Below are 21,472 nucleotides of genomic sequence, written 5' to 3'. Positions count from 1 at the left end.
ACCTGTTGGCCTCGTGGAAGAAATGTGTTTTGAGCGGTGGAAGCCTGGAAGAGGGCAGCATAAAGGCAAGTATGGGGGGAGGACACAAGTGAGGTGCAGTTTGTTGAGGGCCTGGGAATGGGGAGGAAGAGGAAGGAGGGAAATTGTGGAGGGTCTTGGAGGCAAGAGTGATGAGCCTGAATATGGTGCAGAAGGTAATGGGAGGCCAGCGAGGGGATATCCCGAGGGGCTGAATGTGCATGGCGGAGCAGTGCCGGATATATGGCCTTAGACAAGCCTAGGTGTTGCATACTAATATAGGGACATGGTGTCTCCTGGGTTCACTTCCTGGCTCTGTAACTGACTCACTGAATGATCCTGGCTAATTTACTAAATTGCCGGTGTGCCTTGCTTGACTCCTCTATGGAAAGTCTGTGACCCCATCTCCTGGCAGGATTATGGGGCTTAGTTAACATGGGTGAATCCTGTTGCCAGCTGCAGGTGAAGGGTGCTGCATAGCTGCAAGGTATTGTGAGCATTTTAACACACTGGGTCAGGATGAGCTCTGCCAAGGTCACTTGTTTACTGCCAAGGTCACTCCAAGGAGTGGAGGGAGGCTGCCTCAAAGATGATGATGAAGAACTTCCAGAGAGCTCCAGGTCAGCGGGGCAGCACACATGAAAGAGCATCCTCCAGCTATAGAGTCCAGAGGAGAGCTGAGAGGGTAACACTGGAGACTGAGGCAGGCGGGGCAGAAGGAGCAGCTAGGGGAGTATGTTGCCAGGGAGGTCTAGGAAACCAATCCGGGCAGAACTTGGTGCTGGTGATTTGGGGTTGGGGGGAGGAGCCAGGAAGATGTTCCTGAAATAATACACTGCTCAGCTGGTTCATAAGCTTCTTGCCAGCCATTTTAAAAACACAGAGTAAAATTTTCAAAAGTGCCTAAGTCCAATTTTCAGAAGAGATTGAGGTGCCATAGGGTGTGTTTACACTGCAGTTAGACACCCTGACTTGGGCTCACGGGGCTGTTTAATTGCGGTGTACACGTTCAAGCTCTGGGACCCTCCAACCTCGCAGGGTCCTAGAGCCTGCTGTTTTGCCCGAGTCTGAACATCTACTCTACGGTATAGTTAAATACCCCCTGAGCCTGAGACAGCTGGCACAGGCCAGCTGTGGGTGTCTAATTGAAGTGCAGGCATAGCCTAAGTCTCAGAGGAAGTCAGGCTCCTAAGTGCCTAAGTAATTTCTGAAAATGGGATGTCGGTGCTTTTGAAAATATAACCCCTCTTCTTTTGTGTCCATAATGGACGGACAGACGGCCTGCATGAGACACACTAATCTGCTCCAAATGGGGGCGCTTTAGCACTGTGGTAAACGTGCGTTTCCTTGCCCTTCCCCCTCCAGTGGCTCTGGCATCCACAGTTGAACTTGGGGTGAATATGTGAAGCGTGATGTAGCAATCTCGAGGTACACTGAACTGACTCGAAGCACATCACTGTAGGTCCATTTATGCTGGGGAATAAGCTTTGGTGGGTTTAATGATTGGTTTCATTTTTCTTTTTCCTTTTTGTGCTGAAAGAGAGTTTGTATCTGGTGCTGTGAATGGCCTACAGTGTCTGAAATGCTTCTTAGCATTCTTGTGCTGTGAATGCAGCCTACGCCTTTTAGCCAAACAATACAGGCTCAGAAACTCCTTTTGTTGCTGGAGTGTTAAAAACGTTAGAGTGAAGATTGCCAGGATTTCTTGCTCTTGCTCACTAGCCCCCTTTTTGACTTGAAATGCACCAGAGGGCTGGAATTTTCTTGCATTATCTGATGTGAGTTGCTGATGGGGGTGCTGGGGAAGCCCTGCTGTTCCCAGCACACACTGGATCTTTGGGTACAGGATTGTCTGTCTCTTGGAAAGAGAACATTTGCTATTGTGGCCAGATTGGTGCATGTAAGAGTGTATTTCCAGTTCCACTTCCTTTTAGTAAGGTGAGGGGGTTCTTTCTGAGGCAGGGCTGCCGTTGGTTTGGAGCACCTCTCACACCTTAGGCCCCTTCATTGTAGTAACCTATTTTCAGCTTAGACAATCTGGGTAGGACTTGCTTTAGCAATCTCTAGTTCAGCCAAAGAGATGTGAAGAGATTTACCATCTTAGGAGCAGGTAATGAAATGCATAAAGACAAAATATTTTAAAAATATCCCCTAATTTCAAGTGCCTGATTTGAGACATGTAGGTTCTGGGGGGGTTTAGAGGTGCTGAGCACCGGCAGCTCCCACTGACTGCAGAGGGAGTGTTGGTGCTCAGTGGCTCTGAAAATCAGGCCTTAGATGTGTCATGTTGGGCATCCAAGTTATGGCCCACTCTTCAAAATGTAGGTCTGAGTGTTCTGAATGTCCTCTAGAGGGAGCTCTACTGAGACGTCTTCTGTGTGCAGGAAATAGCCCTTTGTAGTGCACTGTTCACAACAGGTCAGGTGTGCCCGTATTTGGAGAGTGAAAACAAACCATGGTGGATTTTTAGCACCTCTTGCAGTGTCCATATTTCTACAGTAGAATCTCACTTGTGAAGGGTAAAACACAGATTGAGATGGGTCCCTTGAGCATTCCCTTTTCTTCTGGTCCAGGAAATTTAACCAAGTCTTTTGTATGGCAACGCAGATCATTAGGTGCTGGGTCAGTCCATAACACTTTGTGTTTAAGCAGGAAGTGGGAACTACAATGCTATCAATTAGCTTTATAAAGGAGACTCCATTTTATTTTATTTGCTGGGGCATGCCAGGCTTTCTGTACAACTGAGACAATGGTATGTGTTACACAGAGCAAATAAACATTTTAAATGTATGATGCACTTTTTTAAAATAGGAAAAGTGGAGAAATAAGCTGCTGTTGCTTTAAAGGGTTCTAATTTATATTTCACAGATTTTACAGGAACATGTAAATGAGTAGCTATAAAGTTAATTTTCCACCAGCTCTACTGTGTCACGTAAAACCCCTTCCAAAGGCCCCTATCTTGGTCAGGAAGTGTTAGCTGATGTATCTCATATCAAGCCAAAGCAAGCAGTCAGTGCACTTTAATTGTCCTCTTGGCTGAAGAAGCAGGAAATGTATTGCTACACGTTTATCTTCCTGATACTTGCTTCCCTGAATCACCCCTTATATTTTGTTTGCATTTCAATATTTCAAGAAGTCTGCAAGTTTGCTCCTTAACTGGCTTTGCTAATGGGTCACTTCAGAAAGAGAAAAGGAGTACTTGTGGCACCTTAGAGACTAACAAATTTATTAGAGCATAAGCTTTCGTGAGCTACAGCTCGCTTCTAACTTGTGAGGTGTTCAGCCATTTGAAAACAGCCCTGTGAATGTGCTGTGAAGGGGGCCTGGGTGGTATCTTACACTTCTAGGAGTGCAACTGGGGAAACTAAGCAAAGGACTCCATTACATTTTGCTGCAGAATTGCCTTGAGATATTTTGGCTTTTCTGAGCCAATGACTGGACTGAACAGAAAAGGAAAGATAGCTGGAGCCTCCTTTGCCAAAGGCATAGTTACAAAGCAAGTGTTTTTAACAGCGGAGCTTGGAAACTGATTTCCCCTGAACTAATTAGCTTGGGAATGGTGAGCAGAAGAGCATGTGAAGATAGCAGCTATTATTCTGTGGGGTGTTATCAAGTGTAACAGGGTAGGGGGTGGGATTGGTAGAAATGTGTATTTGTTTCATCTGAAGATGATGGGGTGGATTCTGTCATGGCACACAGAGGCACAACGCCCATGCCTTGAACAGGTGAATGCTAAAGTTGGGTTTGGCCAGATATTGTCAAATACACCATGTAAAGTCCTCCTTTTGTTGGAAACCTTTTAATTCTCCTGGAGCCAGACTCTCCTTTAGATGAATCTGCCCCCTCTTGTATTTTGGAATGAGGAGGCAGATGTCCTGGGTGGTGTTCGGCAGCTGTAGGCTAGTGATGGTCACTGCTAGATGAGATCAGGTGCGAGCTCGCTGATCCACAGGTAACTGGGCGGGGGGGGGGGGGAAGGGGGGAAGAGCCTGTTGGAGAACATGGAGAAAGTGCTCATTATTCTCCATGCTGAATGGGAGCAGCCTAGGGATTGCAGCATCAATGGTTGCTGAAAATGCTTTTGACCATGTGGAGGGTACATGCCTGTTCAAATGGCTGTGGTTAGGGGAATTGTCTGTTCAATGGATTAAGGCTGTGTTCCTCCCTGCTGGGCTGTGGGCTAGCACTAAAGGACTGATGTCCTTCACCCCCATCCCACACGTACACATCTTTAAATTGACCAGGAGGTAGTTACGAATCTTGATTTTGACAAAGAAATAGTGCATTGGAAATAAGGCATGCCTTTGTGCCTGTGGAAGGCCTGGTTACCGAGTTTCTGGAGGGCAAAAGGCTATCCAAGCTATACTAGTACATGCCATTGGCTATAGAGGAGCCATTGCCCATGATTAAAGTTTAACTGAAATAGAAAAAGAGCATCCAGGGAGTCAGAGTAGCAACCGTGTTAGTCTGTATTCACAAAAAGAAAAGGAGTATTTGTGGCACCTTAGAGACTAACAAATTTAATTGAGCATAAGCTTTCGTGAGCTACAGCATCCGTTGAAGTGAGTTGTAGCTCACGAAAGCTTATGCTCAAATAAATATGTTAGTCTCTGAGGTGCCACAAGTACTCCTTTTCTTCATCCAGGGAGTGTTTCTCTGGTCTCAAATTTGGGAGGAGGCCCTGAAACTGTTAGGGACATCCAGAGTACAGGCTCCTTCACAGAAGCTGACACCCTAAATATGATAGCCGATTATCCGTCATTTACAGACCTTAACTTGAAGGAGGCTCAATTCTAAGTAATTGAATCTGAACTCCAGCTGCCCTCAATGTACTTCATCAGATGTGATCAGCCACAAATGCAGTGATAATCAGTTCATCATGCCCTAGGAGGCTCTGTGATGCTAAAGATGCTTTATTTCAGTGAGACTTAAAAACAAAGTCCCTGACCATTATGATCATTAAAGATCCCATGACACTTTTAGCAAGAGTCAGAGTATTCTGGGCAAACGTAAACTCTGGTGATTAAGTTCTGCCATCTTAAATTCCTCCTGCAGTTTCAGTTAGATATGTTTTTCTGCTTCCTGTCCTAAACTGTTAAGGAGCTGCTGCTTTTTACCCTGGAGGTGCCTCTCCCTTGTGAATGAAATGACCTCTGTACTGAGTGTGGACATTTACTCCGAGATGAAGGGAATTGGATAAATGTGAGTTGAAGATACAGTGTTGTGCTATATCCTGTAATGCACAGTCATTACCAGTATGCGAGCTTTCCCATTAAAAAACAACCAAAATACCCTAAGCGTGCAAGTTTTGTGCCCGCTGTGCACCACTGCCTGAGGCATGATGTCAAAATGAGCCTGTCAGGGAATGTTATGTAATTGGGCTATGCTGCCAGCTGTGAGCATCCATTCAATAACATGCGTTTTGTCTTGAGGTCAAAAATGAGGTATTTTTAAGAGACTTAATCTGCTTTTTTTATATTTGGGGCCATAAGGAGACAGGTTTTGAAATGATCAGAAAGTACCGCAAATTGTCTCTTTAAACAACTGAAATGTAATTGCAGTCTGTCTGCAGCCATGTCCTTGTGAGTAACTTTTTGAAACAGCAGTAAATATTTTTCTTTAAAATGTGACTGGCTGTATGGGTCAGTGGTTAGAGCCGAGGACTGTAAGTCAGGAGAAACTGGGGTAAAAGTACTGAGTTGCTTTGTTTCTGTAGTTTAAGCAACTGGCCTTCTGTGCCTCAGTTTCTCCACCTGCAGTACGGGGAGGGTCCTGTTTACCCAGTTTGTAAAATACTTTGAGATGTGCGGATAAAGGCCCTGTACGAGGAGGGCAAAGTAGCATAAATATCAGAGGAACTACAGAACTTGGACCCGCAGGTCCTCACACTTGTAAACAATGGGACATATACTGCTCTCCCTCTGGTGTAGATCTGAAATAGCTCCGCTGACTTGAACTTGCTGGAATTACCCTGGATTTGTCCTGTTGTGACTTTAGAGAGGATGCCAGCCACCATGTCACAAGGTTCTTTGCCATGAGGGCTGGAGAACCCCTGCTTTCCTGACAGAGAAGGTTATCAATTGTAATACATGACATGGCAACATCTTCACAGTGGGGCTCTCAAAGCATTTTACAGACACTAGTGAATATCGCCTCACACCTCTGAGGGCAGGGTCATATTCTTGTCCACCAATAACAGACTGGGAAGCTGGGACACAGAGATGAGTGAATTTCCTGAGGTCAAACGCTGGAGGTATAGAACAGAGACAGAGCTGGGTATAGAACCCAAATTTCCTGGCACCCTCAAAACCCTCCCTGCCCCTCAAATGTCACTTGGACTCTGAGCATTGTATTTAGTTTGGAGCCTGAAGTGACTCCTCTTGGAAAGGGACAGAATTGGTGGGAATTTGGTGTGTGTGGGCGGGTGGTTTTGTTTTCTGCCTGGTGTGTTTCCCAGTTGAGAGGGGCAGGCAGGCAAAAAATGTACAGAAGCAGCTTCTTCCTTTGGTTAACCCAGTGGTACTTGCTAGATGTAAGCATGTGATTATGGTTCATGCCTGTAAAAAAACCCTTGACAATTAGTCAAGGATTTGTAAGACGCCTTCTTCAGCGACTTTGGTTGTGACCAACTGCGAACAAACAACAATACTAAACTGTCTGAAAGGCTTCATTTTACTAGTATCTCAGTTACTCATGCTTCACCCTGTAAAAGAATGAAGCAAATTTTGGTAGCCATACTGTAAGCAAGGAAAGACTTAAATTGATGCTTTTCTTATAGCTACATTGCTGTATTGGTATGCAGTGTATGGTTATTAAAAACAAATCGTCATCAATCAATGTGACACTTTTTATCTAGTGATGTCCAAATGAATTTGGCGTTTATTTGGAGCCCAGCTGTTTGGCTTTGCATTTTCTGATATGTGCTGTGTTGCTTCCAGAGTGTGCAAAGGAAAAAAAAAGTCTGTAGGAGGGGAAATGATTAAACAAGCTTCAGCTGTTTTTTCCCCCTTTGAATAGCCCTCTTTCATCAGGATATGTTAGGACAAGTACTTTTTCAAGCTAGGATATCAGTGGAAGACAGTGTTCTCTAAAAGTCATCCAGTTCCTGGGTAGCATCAACGGACAAGAGATTTCTCTGCTCCTCACAGAATATGCGGTCTTTCTTTTCTTTCTTTTTTTCCTAAGGGTTTAGAAGCAAAAGGATGTGAGTTTAACAGTTGGTTATGAATCTTTTTGGTTTTATTGACTTCTGCCTGTCTCTTGGGCCAGCACAGTGCTTCTGCTGTTCAAAGAAATCCAGTGCAAATTAGTATGTACATGCCACTTGTTTTTATTCTGCTACCAAATGTCGCTCACTCGAGCATTGCCAGGGCTGCTCAGGCTCAGCAGATTAGGGTTTGTTGTGTAGTGGGGAGTGAGATACGGTTTTTGTTTTTTTTAAAGACATATTTTACTGAAACACCTGAAAAATCCTCTGTCTCTTGCAGAGATAATGGTAACTGAGATCCGGAAACAAGTTTTGTTGCTTTTATCAAAATAACATGATTTAAAAATGTGCTCCTTTTTAAGAACCAATGTAGAAATGAGTTGGAATATTCTTTTTTTTTCTTTTGTTTTCATTTGTTAGCTGTATTCCGGAACAGTTGCATGAAATGTTAGAAAGTATAGAAAAATCTCTTTTGCAGGAAGCCCATGTTCTTAGAGTGTATCTTTGGGATAGTGTTGGGCAGCATTCGTATTATAATAAAACTTCTAAAATAAGAGCTTTCACAAAGGGGAGCTTTGACATGCTGATGTATTGGATCGCTGGATATTTGAAATCCACTATGGAAAAGGGTTATATGGGGACATGAGAGCAGTTAGTGGTAGGGAAATATGAACTGTCTGCTTTTCAGAGAGCTGTCTTTTTTGAGGCTGGGGCCATGTCCGAGAAATGTGCATGAATTTTTTTTTTTTAACTTCTTGCGTTCAGTGAGTTGTTTGACTTCTCCACCTTCATTTTCATGTAGATGAATACATGGCCACAAAAATCATCTCAGGCGGGTTGCCCTTTTACTATGACTTCACACTGGTCCCGAAATGTGGGATGATCTCACAAACATTAGATAATGCAACATTCTCATTTCCCTGCAGCTGGAAATTCTCCTCTTTATTGTAAGAGATGTATTGACTGCCATCACTACAGCAGAGGGAAATATAAGACAAAGATGACCCACCCAGAGCTATGGTTACTAGTGTGGGGACAGAATCCTGTCTTCATCAGTTTATCTTTGTCTCAAATAGAGATTTCACAGTCATTATTTGATCAGGGGTAAATATATTGTACTGTGTACATTTCCCATTTTCCAAAGGGAACTGTAAAGGAATTTGATTCGGAGACTGTTTCCCAAGTTTCTCAAGACAGGGCCGCCGCTGAGTATTTAGCTGTGGGTTATTTTAACTGTTCTTTCCTCTTACGTACAACTGGAGGAGGATGAGTTACAGTCAGAAGCATGACTATAAAGGTGGTACGTTCCTTAGCAGATCTGCTCCCAGAACATATTCAAAGTCAGAGCTGTTCATGTTAGTGATGCTATTCTTATATAACTCTCTACCCTTTTTACTGCTTTACTCTCCCATTAGTGCAGCAGAAGCAATGCAGTTATGGGAGAGAGAGCTGGATTCTTCTGTGGTGCACACATGATGAATGGAATTAACTAAATTCCAGTTGCAGAACCTCTTCTTGGTGGTGTACAAGTCAGAAAGATCACAGCTTGAGTTTCAGATCCCAGGCACAATTTACATGTCTAGCAGTTAGAAAAAACTTGTTTCAGAGTAGCAGCCGTGTTAGTCTGTATTCGCAAAAAGAAAAGGAGTACTTGTGGCACCTTAGAGACTGACAAATTTATTAGAACATAAGCTTTCGTGAAGTGAGCTGTAGCTCACGAAAGCTTATGCTCTAATAAATTTGTTAGTCTCTAAGGTGCCACAAGTACTCCTTTTTTTTTTTTTTTTTAGAAAAAACTTTGTTTTACTAGTAAACTGAACGAGTGTGATATGGAGTCACTGTAAGAGAGTAAATGTAGAAATGCTGTTTTCAGTCACTTCTCAGAGTATAACCATGCCGTAAGGCTCTCACTTACTGTTCCAAGAAACATAACCTTGGAAACCTTGAGTGACAGAATTTTCACTAACTTTCAAACCAATCAAAAATTAAGATTTAAACCTGCCTGAACTAGCCTGGGCAGCCCCCATGCACCTGGAAAGAAGGGATGGAGACACTGATGTATTCCCAGAGAGGGGAGAAGCGGAATGCCATAATTCCATGTCTTTCACTGGAAGTACTCTCTTAGAATTGAGCAACAGAGTGTGAGCTCCTCCCCGGGACAAAGACCCAAAATGAGGCCAAGGAAAAAAATAGGGCAGATAGTTCAGGGAGCTTTGACCTGCGTGGGGTTGATTTCTGTAGCATAAATAATTTCCTCCAGTTACAGTCTCATAATGCAGTGTTTTAGCTTAGTAGATAATTGACAATAATAAAGAAAGATGAGAACCCCAGGTTCTGTGGTATGCGATGGAGGCAAATTTGGGTCTAAAATGAGGGACCTTCCTTGTAAAGATCATTACTTGATGTCTCAATCCTTAGAAGAAATGCAATGTAAGCAGTAACATCGGTAACCAGAAAATAGCTTTGTAGGTGCTGATTTTCAGTGTTGTGGGAAATGCTAACTTTAGAAATGGACACTGACACAAATGGCAAATGCTCACCAGTACATCATGATAACATGTAATTAGACTTGAGCTGACCCTACTGTAACTACTGATTTTGTTAGTTATGTTCTCAGATCCATGTTCCTCTCGGCCATGGGGAAATACCCTTGCACCTTTGCACATATTGGAGCCTGGCCTGCTGTCAGTGGAAGCTTTATGTTCATGAGGACTGCAGGATCAGGCTTCCGGGAAGCAAAAAGCCGTTCTTTACTGTTGCACAGATGTGAGGGTTCCAAGCAGTTTTGTTTGACTTGTACGGTTTTCATGTAAAAAGGATTTTTTTTTTTTGCCTTCTTGTAACTTAAAAAAATTATATATAATTTCAGTTTCTTGATTTTTTTTTTTCCATTCCTAAGAAATGTGTGCCATGGAAACAATGACTGGTTCAGCACTTTACATAGTACCACTTTACATTAGTACCACACCATCTTAGTGGCAGAGTTCTTACAATTGCTGTTTTTAATTTGTAGAGTTTCGTAATCAAATGATGTTGTATAATTACTTGGAAATTTACTTCTAGCTCTGTAAGAGCGCATGCAAATAACTCCTGTAGTGACCAAGCATTGTAATCCTGTTGAAAAATGACATGCTCTCCAGATGTAACTCCCAAGTTTTGTAATGTTGGACGTTATACCTGTAATGTCTGAAGTTTGGGACTTTCCATCTAAATGTATCCTGACCTTGAGAGTGTTTTGCTGATCTTTTTCTTAGGTTGATTTCCTGTGTCTTTTGTTTTCCAGCTTAAGTGAGAGCTTTTTCATGGTGAAAGGAGCAGCGCTTTTCTTACAACAGGGAAACAGTCCACAAGGCCAGCGGAGTCTGCAGCATCCTCACAAGAATGCAGGTTATTGATTAAATCCCTTATTGAAATACTTTCTTGCATTTGCTTGTGTTGTGCACAGTGACAGCCAAATAGCGTGAGCACGAAAGTGGGGGTCTCCCCCTCGGCATTAGAGTGTGGGCCATTGTGTAAACCACTGAGTACAACTGGATTTCCACCCCACTTACAATGAAAGAAGATGAACTGGAACATATGAGTGCCGTGTCCCTGTTTAAATTTCTGTAATTCTCTTGTAATTGTCACTCACTGAAGTAAAAAGTGGTCCTCTATGAACATCATAATATTCAGCACCATGTCCTTTAGTCTAGGGCCTTTGAGGAAAATCTGCTGAGCCATATGAGGCTCTTTTGAAATGCCATTCATGTTTTCTGCCTTCTTGTGAGAAGAAATGTCTATTTTTTCCACTTTACTAATTTGACTAAACCTGCTTTGCGTTCCCTCTCTTTGTATAGTAAAAAGATTAACCCATTACACTGGGCTGTTCCCTTTTCTTGATCAGTGGTTTTATCATCTGTTCTGTGGGCACTGAAGCCCTGATTCAGTAAGGTACTTGTCAGCTGACCAGTATGAGGGCGCTGTAGCCTAGTGGCCAGAGCAGAAGACAGGCGTAGTGGCTGGAGTCAGAGCCGTAGTCAGTCGCCAGAGTCAGGAACAAAACTGGACATCAGGAACTGGATACCAGAGCCAGGCGGTCAAGTCAGAGTCCCTAGTCAGGAGCCAGAGCCAGGGGTTAAAACCAGAGATCAAGAACTTGAGAGAGCAGGGAGGGGCTCAAGGCAGGGACAGGACAGAGGCAAGGCTGGATGGAAGGCAGAAGCAGCAGGAACAAGGTAGGACAGGAGCAGGCACAGTGGCAGGCATTAGCGTTGAGAAGCCAGGGAGCTGCTGCTGTTGCTGGCTTAAGAACCAGCGTGCTGGCCCCGGCATTCATTCAGGTTGCATGGCTATCAGGCAGCTGCTGCATGCCAGCTTTATTGATGAGGGTGCCTGGAGACTAGCTCTGTTGCAGGCCCTGATTCCTGAGAGGTCCGTAAGCACGGGCCTAATTTTAAGTGCATGAGTAATCCTTTTGAAATCGAATATAGTGCTTAAAATTAGACACAAGTCTTGCTGAATCAGGGCCTGAGATGTAAATCATGTTGATTCTATTACTAAATTTTTGTATACCAGGTAAGATATTTTATCCCATCCAAACATCCTAACCCAAATAAATGCATAGTTATTATATTTAAAGAAGTAATTTTTAGTTAAATCAATTAATTTTGTTGTTTCTACCTTGAAAAAATAGCTCATCAGTAATGGTTTGTATATTTTTATGCTATGTTATAACTTTGACTTTTAATAAGAAATATAACCGGAGTGCTAGAGGGAGTGCATGATAGATGTATAATAAAAAGCAACAACAACAAAACAACCCCACTCCCTTCTGCCGATTTGTCCACTCTAGTTTTTGTCACTGGGCTGTTGAAAATAGCCAGTTCTAACAAATACCCTTTGAAATAAAAATAATTGACTCTGTCGTTGTAGATGGAAAATGGAAAAAAAGCTAATGGCAAAATTATGTCACGCAGTGAAAACGGGTCATGGGCAAGGATTACCAGAATTGCATTTTACTCTCTCTTTACTGTCTTTGATGTGTAATGAATGGGAGCCAGGCGCAGGGACCAACTCACATAAGGGTTTGAGTAGGCAGAATGAAGGCTTTTCCACAGCGCATACAGTCTCCAAATGAACCATGGGGGTAACACAGTACTGATGGAATTGTGGCGCTTCATTTGCAGATCAGCATGCTGCCTTTGGCATGTGCATCCTTAGGATTCAACCTAAAAGGATCATAGCATTTACCAGCGGCTCAGACTAACCAATCCAGTGGCCAATGCCTGATGTTTCAGGGGATGGCAGCCCCTTTACCCTGTTAATTTAGCTGGCCAGTTTTGGAGGGAGGGAGAAGAATGGCTTCTGGCCCCATTTACATTTATTCAATGGAGACTAAGAAAATGCAAGGTTACTGCTTAGTGAGGTTCACACCACAAAAGACAGGTGACTAGCCCGCTTCAAGCTGCTTTAGTGTGAAGCAGTCTGTAGTGCTTTCGGCTAAGGAATAATTGTTGAAATCGAGAAATAGACCAGGAATAGTTACCAGAAATTCCCACACCTCAGGGTTCTTTTGAAGCCATCACTTAATATTTTGGTTATTGTAGCCTTACATAAACCCCATTTTCCTGTGATGTCCAGCTTAATCAAGACAGACACAAGAACAGTCTAAAGAACACAGTTCAGGCCCCACTCTTGCGAAGATCTCCAAGTGAGTGCAGAGGTGAGGAGCTCCTTGTGGGATCGGGGCCTAGGATGTACATGACCCAAAGCCCTTGCCTCTTAGCTCCATATATTTCATTTCTTGGCTTTAGGCAGGAAATTCTAATTGAGATGCTATATCTAGACATAGTTCATAAACATGTATAACATTTTAAGAACATATATAGATTCTGGTTGTTTCCAGTGTGCTAAAAGGGAGAAGAGACAGTAGAGAATTTAAATGAAAAGTATATTAAGACTGATAAGAATACACAGGGTTAAAGAGAATGAGCCCCACTCGCCCTGTATTTTTATGCCTTTTGTCTTTGACAGCTTTGGAATAAGTGGTTAGCTTAAAAAAAAAATCGCCATTAGGGAGGGTTGTGTGAAGGAGCATGTGGGAAAGGCACAGTGTGGTACTGTATGTCTGCTGCTTAGTAAACACTCCAGAATAACAAAGAGAATGTTTGAATGCCAACCCTGGCTTTTGGTTTCTCAGACTGTCAGCAATTCATATGCCCTGCAAGTATCCTATGGGAGGAACTGTATCTTGTATAGAAAGTTATGCTTACGTTATCACATTATTAGACAGAGTCTCATTGTATTTTCACATGTATGACTTAATCCTATAACCCAGTGGTTCTCAAACTTTTGTACTGGTGACCCCTTTCATACAGCAAGCCTCTGAGTGTGACCCCCCCTAGTAAATTAAAAAATCCTTTTTTATATATTTAACACCATTATAAATGCTGGAGGCAAAGTGGGGTGGAGGCTGACAGCTCGCAACCCCCCAGGTAATAACCTGATGGCCCCTTCAGGGGTCCCGACCCCCTTTTCGAGAACCCCTGCTATAACCCAGTTTTACCAAACAGGAATGTGTCTGCTTCTGTAGATTCCAAGTATGCTATTGCATGAATGATTGTCTTCCTCAAAGTATAGAAAAATAAGTATACGATTATATAAATTCTTCAATTCCCTTCAGGGCAGTCATCTTCACTATTTGTAGGTTTCAGGGTAGCAGCCGTGTTAGTCTGTATTCGCAAAAAGAAAAGGAGTACTTGTGGCACCTTAAAGACTAACAAATTTATTTGAGCATAAGCTTTCGTGAGCTACAGCTCACTTCATCGGATGCATTCAGTGGAAAATACAGTGGGGAGATTTATATACATAGAGAACATGAAACAATGGGTGTTACCATACACACTGGAACAAGAGTGATCACTAAAGGTGAGCTATTACCAGCAGGAGAGCGGGGCAGGGTGGGGCGTGGGGGGGACGACCTTTCTATTCAGGGGACACCATCTTAGGGCCTAATCACATCAGCCACACTATCAGAGGCTTGTTCACCTGCACATCTACCAATGTGATATATGCCATCATGTGCCAGCAATGCCCCTCTGCCATGTACATTGGTCAAACTGGACAGTCTCTACGTAAAAGAATAAATGGACACAAATCAGACGTCAAGAACTATAACATTCAAAAACCAGTTGGAGAACACATCAATCTCTCTGGTCACTTGATTACAGACCTAAAAGTTGCAATTCTTCAACAAAAAAACTTCAAAAACAGACTCCAACGAGAGACTGCTGAATTGGAATTAATTTGCAAACTGGATACAATTAACTTAGGCTTGAATAGAGACTGGGAGTGGATGGGTCATTACACAAAGTAAAACTATTTCCCCATGTTTATTTCACCCCCTTCCACCCCCCACTGTTCCTCAGACGTTCTTGTCAACTGCTGGAAACGGCCCACCTTGATTATCACTACAAAAGGTCCCCCGTGCCCCCCCACCCCGCTCTCCTGCTGGTAATAGCTCACCTTAAGTGATCACTCTTGTTACAGTGTGTATGGTAACACCCATTGTTTCATGTTCTCTATGTATATAAATCTCCCCACTGTATTTTCCACTGAATGCCTCCGATGAAGTGAGCTGTAGCTCACAAAAGCTTATGCTCAAATAAATTTGTTTGTCTCTAAGGTGCCACAAGAACTTCTTTTCTTATCGCATGAATGATACGAACTGCGTTAGGGTAAAATGTTACTGTAACCTCTGCTGGGTCCAGTCCTGCAGCCTTCATACATGCAAAACTCCTATTGTGTTCAAAAGGAAGATGGCCTGAGTTAGGCCCACAGACTCAGGCCCATTGTCTAGTATGAAATTCACAAATTTATTTATTTTTTATGGCCTTAATCTTTCAGGAATCCCCTCCCTTCCAATCCCTTGCCCACAAATTTTACTGTTCAGCGCAGGATGTGGTAGCTATGAGACAAATCTTATTGGTTATAATTTGAACCAGTGGCAGAGGCATTCCTTATGTATCTAATGCCTGCCAAATGCCAAAATGTCCAGGTCCCATGACAGACCAAGTAGTCTTGTATCCAGGGAAACTAAATTCTGTCATTATCATCTTAAGAATTCTCTGAGAGTATGAGGCTTGAATGGCTTCCCAAATATTCTCTAGTTACAGGAATTTAAGTTTCTCTATACATCAGGAGGACATGCAGAGCTTAGTGCACTAAGTAGGGACCATGGCAACATCTGTTGATTATTTCCCAATCATCTCTGTAGGTGACTTGCCCCAGCACCTTCAAGTGATGATCAACCTTCTGCGCTGTGAGGACAGAATCAAATTGGTAAGCGGGTCTGCCGTTTCTGCCCTTCTTTCAGCCGGAGGAGTCTGAAATAGCTCTGTAAAATAGCACCATGATCACTGGTATTTCTAACAGGGCCATGCTTCCCTTTTAAAGAAGGTAAAGAATCTTTTATTAAAACCCTGCCTGTTTGAGTAATGCAGACAGCCACACGTGTAGAGGATATGAAATGTCACATCAGAAGGGAAAGGCCTCGTGAATTACCCGAGGTAGGGTCACTGTGACCCTGCAGTGTAAAAATCACAAAAGGAAAAGATGGAAGAGCCCTCTCAGTACCTTCCTATACCCCCGTCCAATGCAAGATTGGTACTTTTATCAATTTTCCTACTTAACCTATTTTTAAAATTTTTAAAAAATCCCAGTTTATTTTCCCCTCAGACTTCATTTTTTAACAAGTTTCAGAATGGACACCGGTAATCTAAGCAAAGAAACTGCACTTCCACTGTGCCCCTTCCCTCCCCTCCTATAGGCTTTTGGTTAAACTAGTGGCTAAATGTGTGCAGAGAGAGGATGGGCTGTGTCTTCCTATGTGTTTCTGCAGCAGCTAACTCCACGGAGCCCTATGCTGACTGGGGCCTTTGGGCCCGACTGCAATACAAATAATGAACTCTAACAGTAATGGCAATAATGGTCATTGACAGCAGGTTTGCAGAGCTGTGTTGCCCTGTTTTAGGCTGTACGCTTGGAAAGCACGTGGACAGACCGAGTCAGATACATGGTGGTCGTGTATAGCAGTGGGCGGCAAGACACAGAAGAAAACATTTTACTGGGAGTGGACTTTTCCAGCAAAGAAAGGTACGTCTGGGAGACTTCTTGTGTGCCACCATGTTGCTTGAACAGGACATTCTTCCTGCCGTACTATAAAGTCACCTGATTCTCATAAAGATGAAGGACCTGATGTTGTAAAGGCCTTCAAGTCTTTGGCTGCATTGCAGCCCTGCAAACAGCTCAGGGCAAAGTACTGTGTGCACAGTCCTTTTATAGCACTGTGGCATCTGACTGATCTCTAGCCAGTTAAGGTAGCTAGATGTCTAATGGCCCCAAAAAGTGTCTGCAGCTACTTAGAGCTGCAAAACTGGAGGCCGCCTTTTCAAATCAGGCCCAAAATGTTGTTAATGTCCTAGAGCTGGACAGTGATGGATCTGCTTTAATTTCTAAATAGCATAAAGCTCCTGCAAAGAACAAACAAACCCAAACTGCTGAGAGATTAGGGATTTATGTCTAGCTTTTCCCAAATTTGAGTTCTGCGTTCTGTCTGGGATACAGATCCATCTCCTGATAAGAGTGTTTACTATTTCCAAAGCCCCATAAAATATTAAGTAACTCTCAGAATCGTCAAGTTCTCCCCATTTTATAGATGAAGAAACAGAGACAGAGAAGTCATTACTTGCCCAAGGACACAGGCGGAGTGTGTGGTAGAGAGTCAGGACTTCTAGGCTCCTAGTTCTGTATTCAAACCACTAGCCCTCTGTCATATTACACTTGACTATATGTAAGGCGTAGCCAAAATGTAGGGGTTTTTAAAACATTTTCCCTTGTCTTCTAATAAATCAGAGTGGATTTTTCTGTACGATAAGTGAAGAGAGTAGATATGTGTTAGGAGGTAGTATATATACTAATATAATATACAGTAAGAAAATGTTTTCATTGACAGTAAACCCACTGGCTGTTCCTGGCTATGAAGTTCTTTCTTACTTGCTTTGGTGCTCTACTTCCCTCTGTTGTTAAGTGCTGTCAGAGGGGTAGAGGAGCTTCTAACCCAGCACTACAGAATGGAACATTAGTCTGCATTATAGAAAGTCGAGGAATGTTTGCTACATCTTATCGAAAACTAAGATGGACTGATTTTGAAATAATTTCTACTGGTGATTACTAGTGCAAAACGAGGGGGTAACCTGGGAAATAGCCCTGGCAGATATCCCAGAGCAGCCCTGAACTCTGGGTAGGGCATTCTCTTCATTCACAATGATCCCTGAAAGACTAAGGAAGCTGACAGAGGCAGCACATGTAGAAAAGATCATCAAAGAAAGAAGGCTCAGGAGGCAGGGACATGTATATCACATGAGAGATGGGAGCCATGCTCCGCAAGCATTGCATTGGGTGCCCAAGAGAGAGAAGAGAAAGCGAGGAAGACCAAAGGAGAACTGGCAGAAGACAGTGACAAGATGGTATTGAATGTGTTGGCATCACCTGGGAAGAAGTACCACAGCTAATGAGTGACCATCCTCAGTGGAGAAACTGGTGTGCCCCATGTGTCAATGGCACAGGAGGGACTAAGGACCTTATGTCTTTGTAGATTAGATTAAAGAAAACCTTTCAGTACAAACCAGTGTCCATCAGTAATGGCAGTTTTACCCAAGCAGCCCTGGATCCTGTGTTGAGGTTGGAATGAGAGTCCTTGGCTTAGATGTTGCAGTGAGAGCTGCTAGAGAGGAAGGTGAGGTTTTTAAATAAAGATACATAGTTGTCAGGGTTCCTTCCCCACTCTGAACTCTAGGGTACAGATGTGGGGACCCGCATGAAAGATCCCCTAAGCTTATTCTTACTAGCTTAGGTTAAAAACTTCCCCAAGGTACAAACTTTGCCTTGTCCTTGAACCGTATGCTGCCACCACCAAGCGTCTTACACAAAGACCAGGGAAAGAGCCCACTTGGAGATGTCTTCCCCCAAAATATCCCCCCAAACCCTACACCCCTTTCCTGGGGAAGGCTTGATAAGAATCCTCACCAATTTGTACAGGTGAACACAGACCCAAACCATTGGATCTTAAGAACAATGAAAAATCAATCAGGTTCTTAAAAGAAGAATTTTAATTAAAGAAAGGGTAAAAGAATCACCTCTGTAAAATCAGGATAGAAAATACTTTACAGGATATTCAGATTCAAAACACAGAGGATCCCCCTCTGGGCAAAACCTTAAAGTTACAGAAAACAGGAATAAACATCCCTCTTAACACAGGGAAAATTCACATAAAACAAAAGAGAAACTAATCCGACTTGCCTGGCTTACCTATACTGGTTGCAATATTGGAGACTTAGATTAGGATGGACTGGAGAAGATGGATTTCTGTCTGGCCTCTCTCAGTTCCAAGAGAGAACAACCATGTAAACAAAGAGCACAAACAAAAGCCTCCCCCCCCCAAGATTTGAAAGTATCTTGTTCCCTTATTGGTCCTTTGGGTCAGGTGCCAGCCAGGTTAGCTGAGCTTCTTAACCCTTTACAGGTAACAGGATGTTGCCTCTGGCCAGGAGGGATTTTATAGCACTGTATACAGAAAGGTGGTTACCCTTCCCTTTATATTTATGACAATAGTATTCAGAATCTACTCGGAATTAACAGTAGAAAGTAACCTTATTGTGTCCTGCATTTGAACTCCTTATACCAATAGTACTGAATGCTGTCACTTCTTTCCTTTTCCATGGTAGTAAAAGCTGCACTATTGGGATGGTCCTGCGCCTGTGGAGTGATACCAAGATACATCTTGATGGAGATGGGTACGAAACAAAAACATTTTAATGTCTAGAAGGACGAATGTGAGTGTCAGAGAGAGCAAGAGCCTAACAGCTCAGGTTAGAGCTCAGAGGATATTAGGTTTGATTTATTTTGCCCTGTTAGAGGGCTGTTTTAAGAGTCTCTCTCATTTTTACACTTAAGGAGAATTCAAATTTAGGTTCTTTCACCCAGTCTATTTAATTGATCATTTATTTTTGCTTATTGCTATTCTTGTGCTATCTGATAGAATGTGTTAGATCTTATTAGTGATTTCTTAAAGTAAACAAATATGCAATATTTTAATTAATTGCAGTGCACTTGGGCAAACTTTTCCCTTCACAGTCTTGTTTGCAAGGACATTAAGAGCCGTGTTAGATAATCAGGTTGCATAAATTCCCATTTCTGATTCTAGTGAACTGTCAATGCCAGCCCACACGTACTGCAATGGCCATGATTTGTTTTGCCTTGCAGCATGGGCGTTACTGTCTTAGCAGGAAAACAGTGGTGGTTTACTGAATGAAGCATCTAATGCAAAAGAGGGCATTGTGTGACTTTTTCTTCTCTCTCTGTTAGTGGATTTAGTGTGAGCACTGCAGGGAAGATGCATATCTTCAAACCAGTTTCTGTGCAAGCTATGTGGTATGTATGTTGCTGATTTAGTTTTACTAAAAAAAAAAAAAGATCATTTATATTAGCTTTTTTAAAAAACAAACAAACCTACATTTAGCATTTTACATAGCTGTTATTTAATACCTTTTTAGAAAAAAAGTCCATTTCTAGAAAGTGGGTTGTCTCAGCAGGTAAATATGCTGAAAGGAGTAATGAGCATGCTATACCATTTTCCTGATGGTAAATTACACGCTTCTGTTCAGAGTAGCTATACACTCTCTAGTATAAGCACTGAGGGAAATTCCATGAATAAGATGATTAAATATGAGAACTGAGTTGAAAATGGAATTGATCAGGCTACAGACCCCATACTGGCTCTCTCTGTGTTTTTGTAACTAGCTGAAGAGGGCATCTCAGGAACTCTTGCCAGTCTCATGGACTTTCCAGTGCTCTTTGTTGCTGCAGTGTTGCCCTGGAGTTCCTGCTGTCTGATAACTTTCCATGGAGCCCAGGGTTTCACTTCACAGCTTTTGATTATGTTGGCTGAGCTTTTATAATCACACCCACCCATGTACAGACATCCCAAAACAGCAAAATGGGGATATTTGAATATCGTGAAATTCCTGACTGCTATGACCACAGATTGCCTTTAATGGTGGTGATTTTTAAGGGACTTGTTCTGAGGTATAACAAATTGCATATATTTTAGCACATACTTTATGCGGGCTGCGCTGGAGTTTATGAAATCTGAGCTCTTGTAACATTTAATAGGGAAATGATGTGGATATGAAAAAAGATGTAATTTTAGGGATTATTTGGTACACAAACAAACAAACCCCTTGTTACTGGCATTTTAAAACTCTGCCCCTCCAGTTAGCAGCTTCAGATGTGGTTAATGTGTTCAGTGTAATAACATCTACAGAACTGAGATTTTTTTTTTAAAGTTAAATGGTATAATTTGCAAAAACAAATTACCCAATCTGGGCTCTGTTCTTGGTATGTGCCAGGGGCTAGGAATGCTGTTAAATGTGCTTTTCGACTCCTTGGTAGTGGTGGTTTGAAGTGTCCACATTCTTACATTTTTTGTCTGAGTTTTTAAGTTAGCTACTGATTAAGACCCAGCAGGACAGAAGTGGTGCATAGGCCTTGTGCTGATCTCTTGCATGGGGTGAATTTCGTCCTGTGTTGAGTGGTTACCAGATCTCAAGAGGGCATCCAAACCATACTGTTTAGAGTTTTGTGACTCCTCTATCTGAAATTGGAAAAAGCAACCCTTCTGCTGTCAAAAAACCAAACCAAACCATAACAAAGTTGAAAATAAGTCTCCACTGAAAATCTCTAGGGCCCTGGCTTCTGTGTGCTCCTACTCCCCATGATGCTCAGATTCTCCCCTTCTTTGCTTTTGAAACTTGCAGGTCTGCCCTGCAGATCCTCCACAAAGCTTGTGAGGTCGCACGGAGGTACAATTACTTCCCAGGTGGAATGGCCCTGGTCTGGGCCACATACTATGAAAGCTGCATCAGTTCGGACCAGAGTTGCATCAATGAGTGGAACACAATGCAGGACCTGGAGTCAACACGCCCTGATTCTCCAGCATTGTTTGTTGACAAGTCAGTTCTGAGTTTTATTTTGAATGTCTTTGTTCACTTCAGAAATCCCACATTTTCCCTTTCATTTCTCCAATAGTTTGATCTTCTTTTGGTTCATACATAATTTTGTAAAGTTTTCCTCTGTCATCAGTGTCAGTTTAATTAACTTGAATCCTTCCCATCCCTTCTCCATGTAAGAGTATAATTATACAGAGAGAGC

At 42.6% G+C, this 21,472-nt stretch overlaps 1 protein-coding gene across 2 annotated transcripts in view; it reads left to right on the top strand.

Moving 5' to 3' along the window:
• Positions 1–21,472, top strand: part of SSH1 (slingshot protein phosphatase 1) — a 54,523-nt gene that overhangs the window by 15,202 nt on the left and 17,849 nt on the right. Inside the window, exons 1-7 of one of the 2 annotated variants that reach the window (XM_038373729.2) lie at positions 7,091–7,222; positions 10,509–10,612; positions 15,480–15,544; positions 16,236–16,357; positions 18,988–19,056; positions 19,628–19,693; positions 21,079–21,273. In XM_038373729.2, coding sequence (XP_038229657.1) covers positions 10,528–10,612; positions 15,480–15,544; positions 16,236–16,357; positions 18,988–19,056; positions 19,628–19,693; positions 21,079–21,273 — 602 coding nt within the window. In that variant the 5' untranslated portion in view covers positions 7,091–7,222; positions 10,509–10,527. Of the gene's footprint in view, positions 1–7,090; positions 7,223–10,508; positions 10,613–15,479; positions 15,545–16,235; positions 16,358–18,987; positions 19,057–19,627; positions 19,694–21,078; positions 21,274–21,472 lie in introns of those variants that run through there. The other variant, XM_038373726.2, reaches the window with a different exon arrangement.

Source organism: Dermochelys coriacea, chromosome 15, assembly GCF_009764565.3.
Source record: "Dermochelys coriacea isolate rDerCor1 chromosome 15, rDerCor1.pri.v4, whole genome shotgun sequence".
Lineage (NCBI taxonomy): Eukaryota > Metazoa > Chordata > Testudines > Dermochelyidae > Dermochelys > Dermochelys coriacea.
This window is presented reverse-complemented; position numbering and strand designations above follow the sequence as displayed.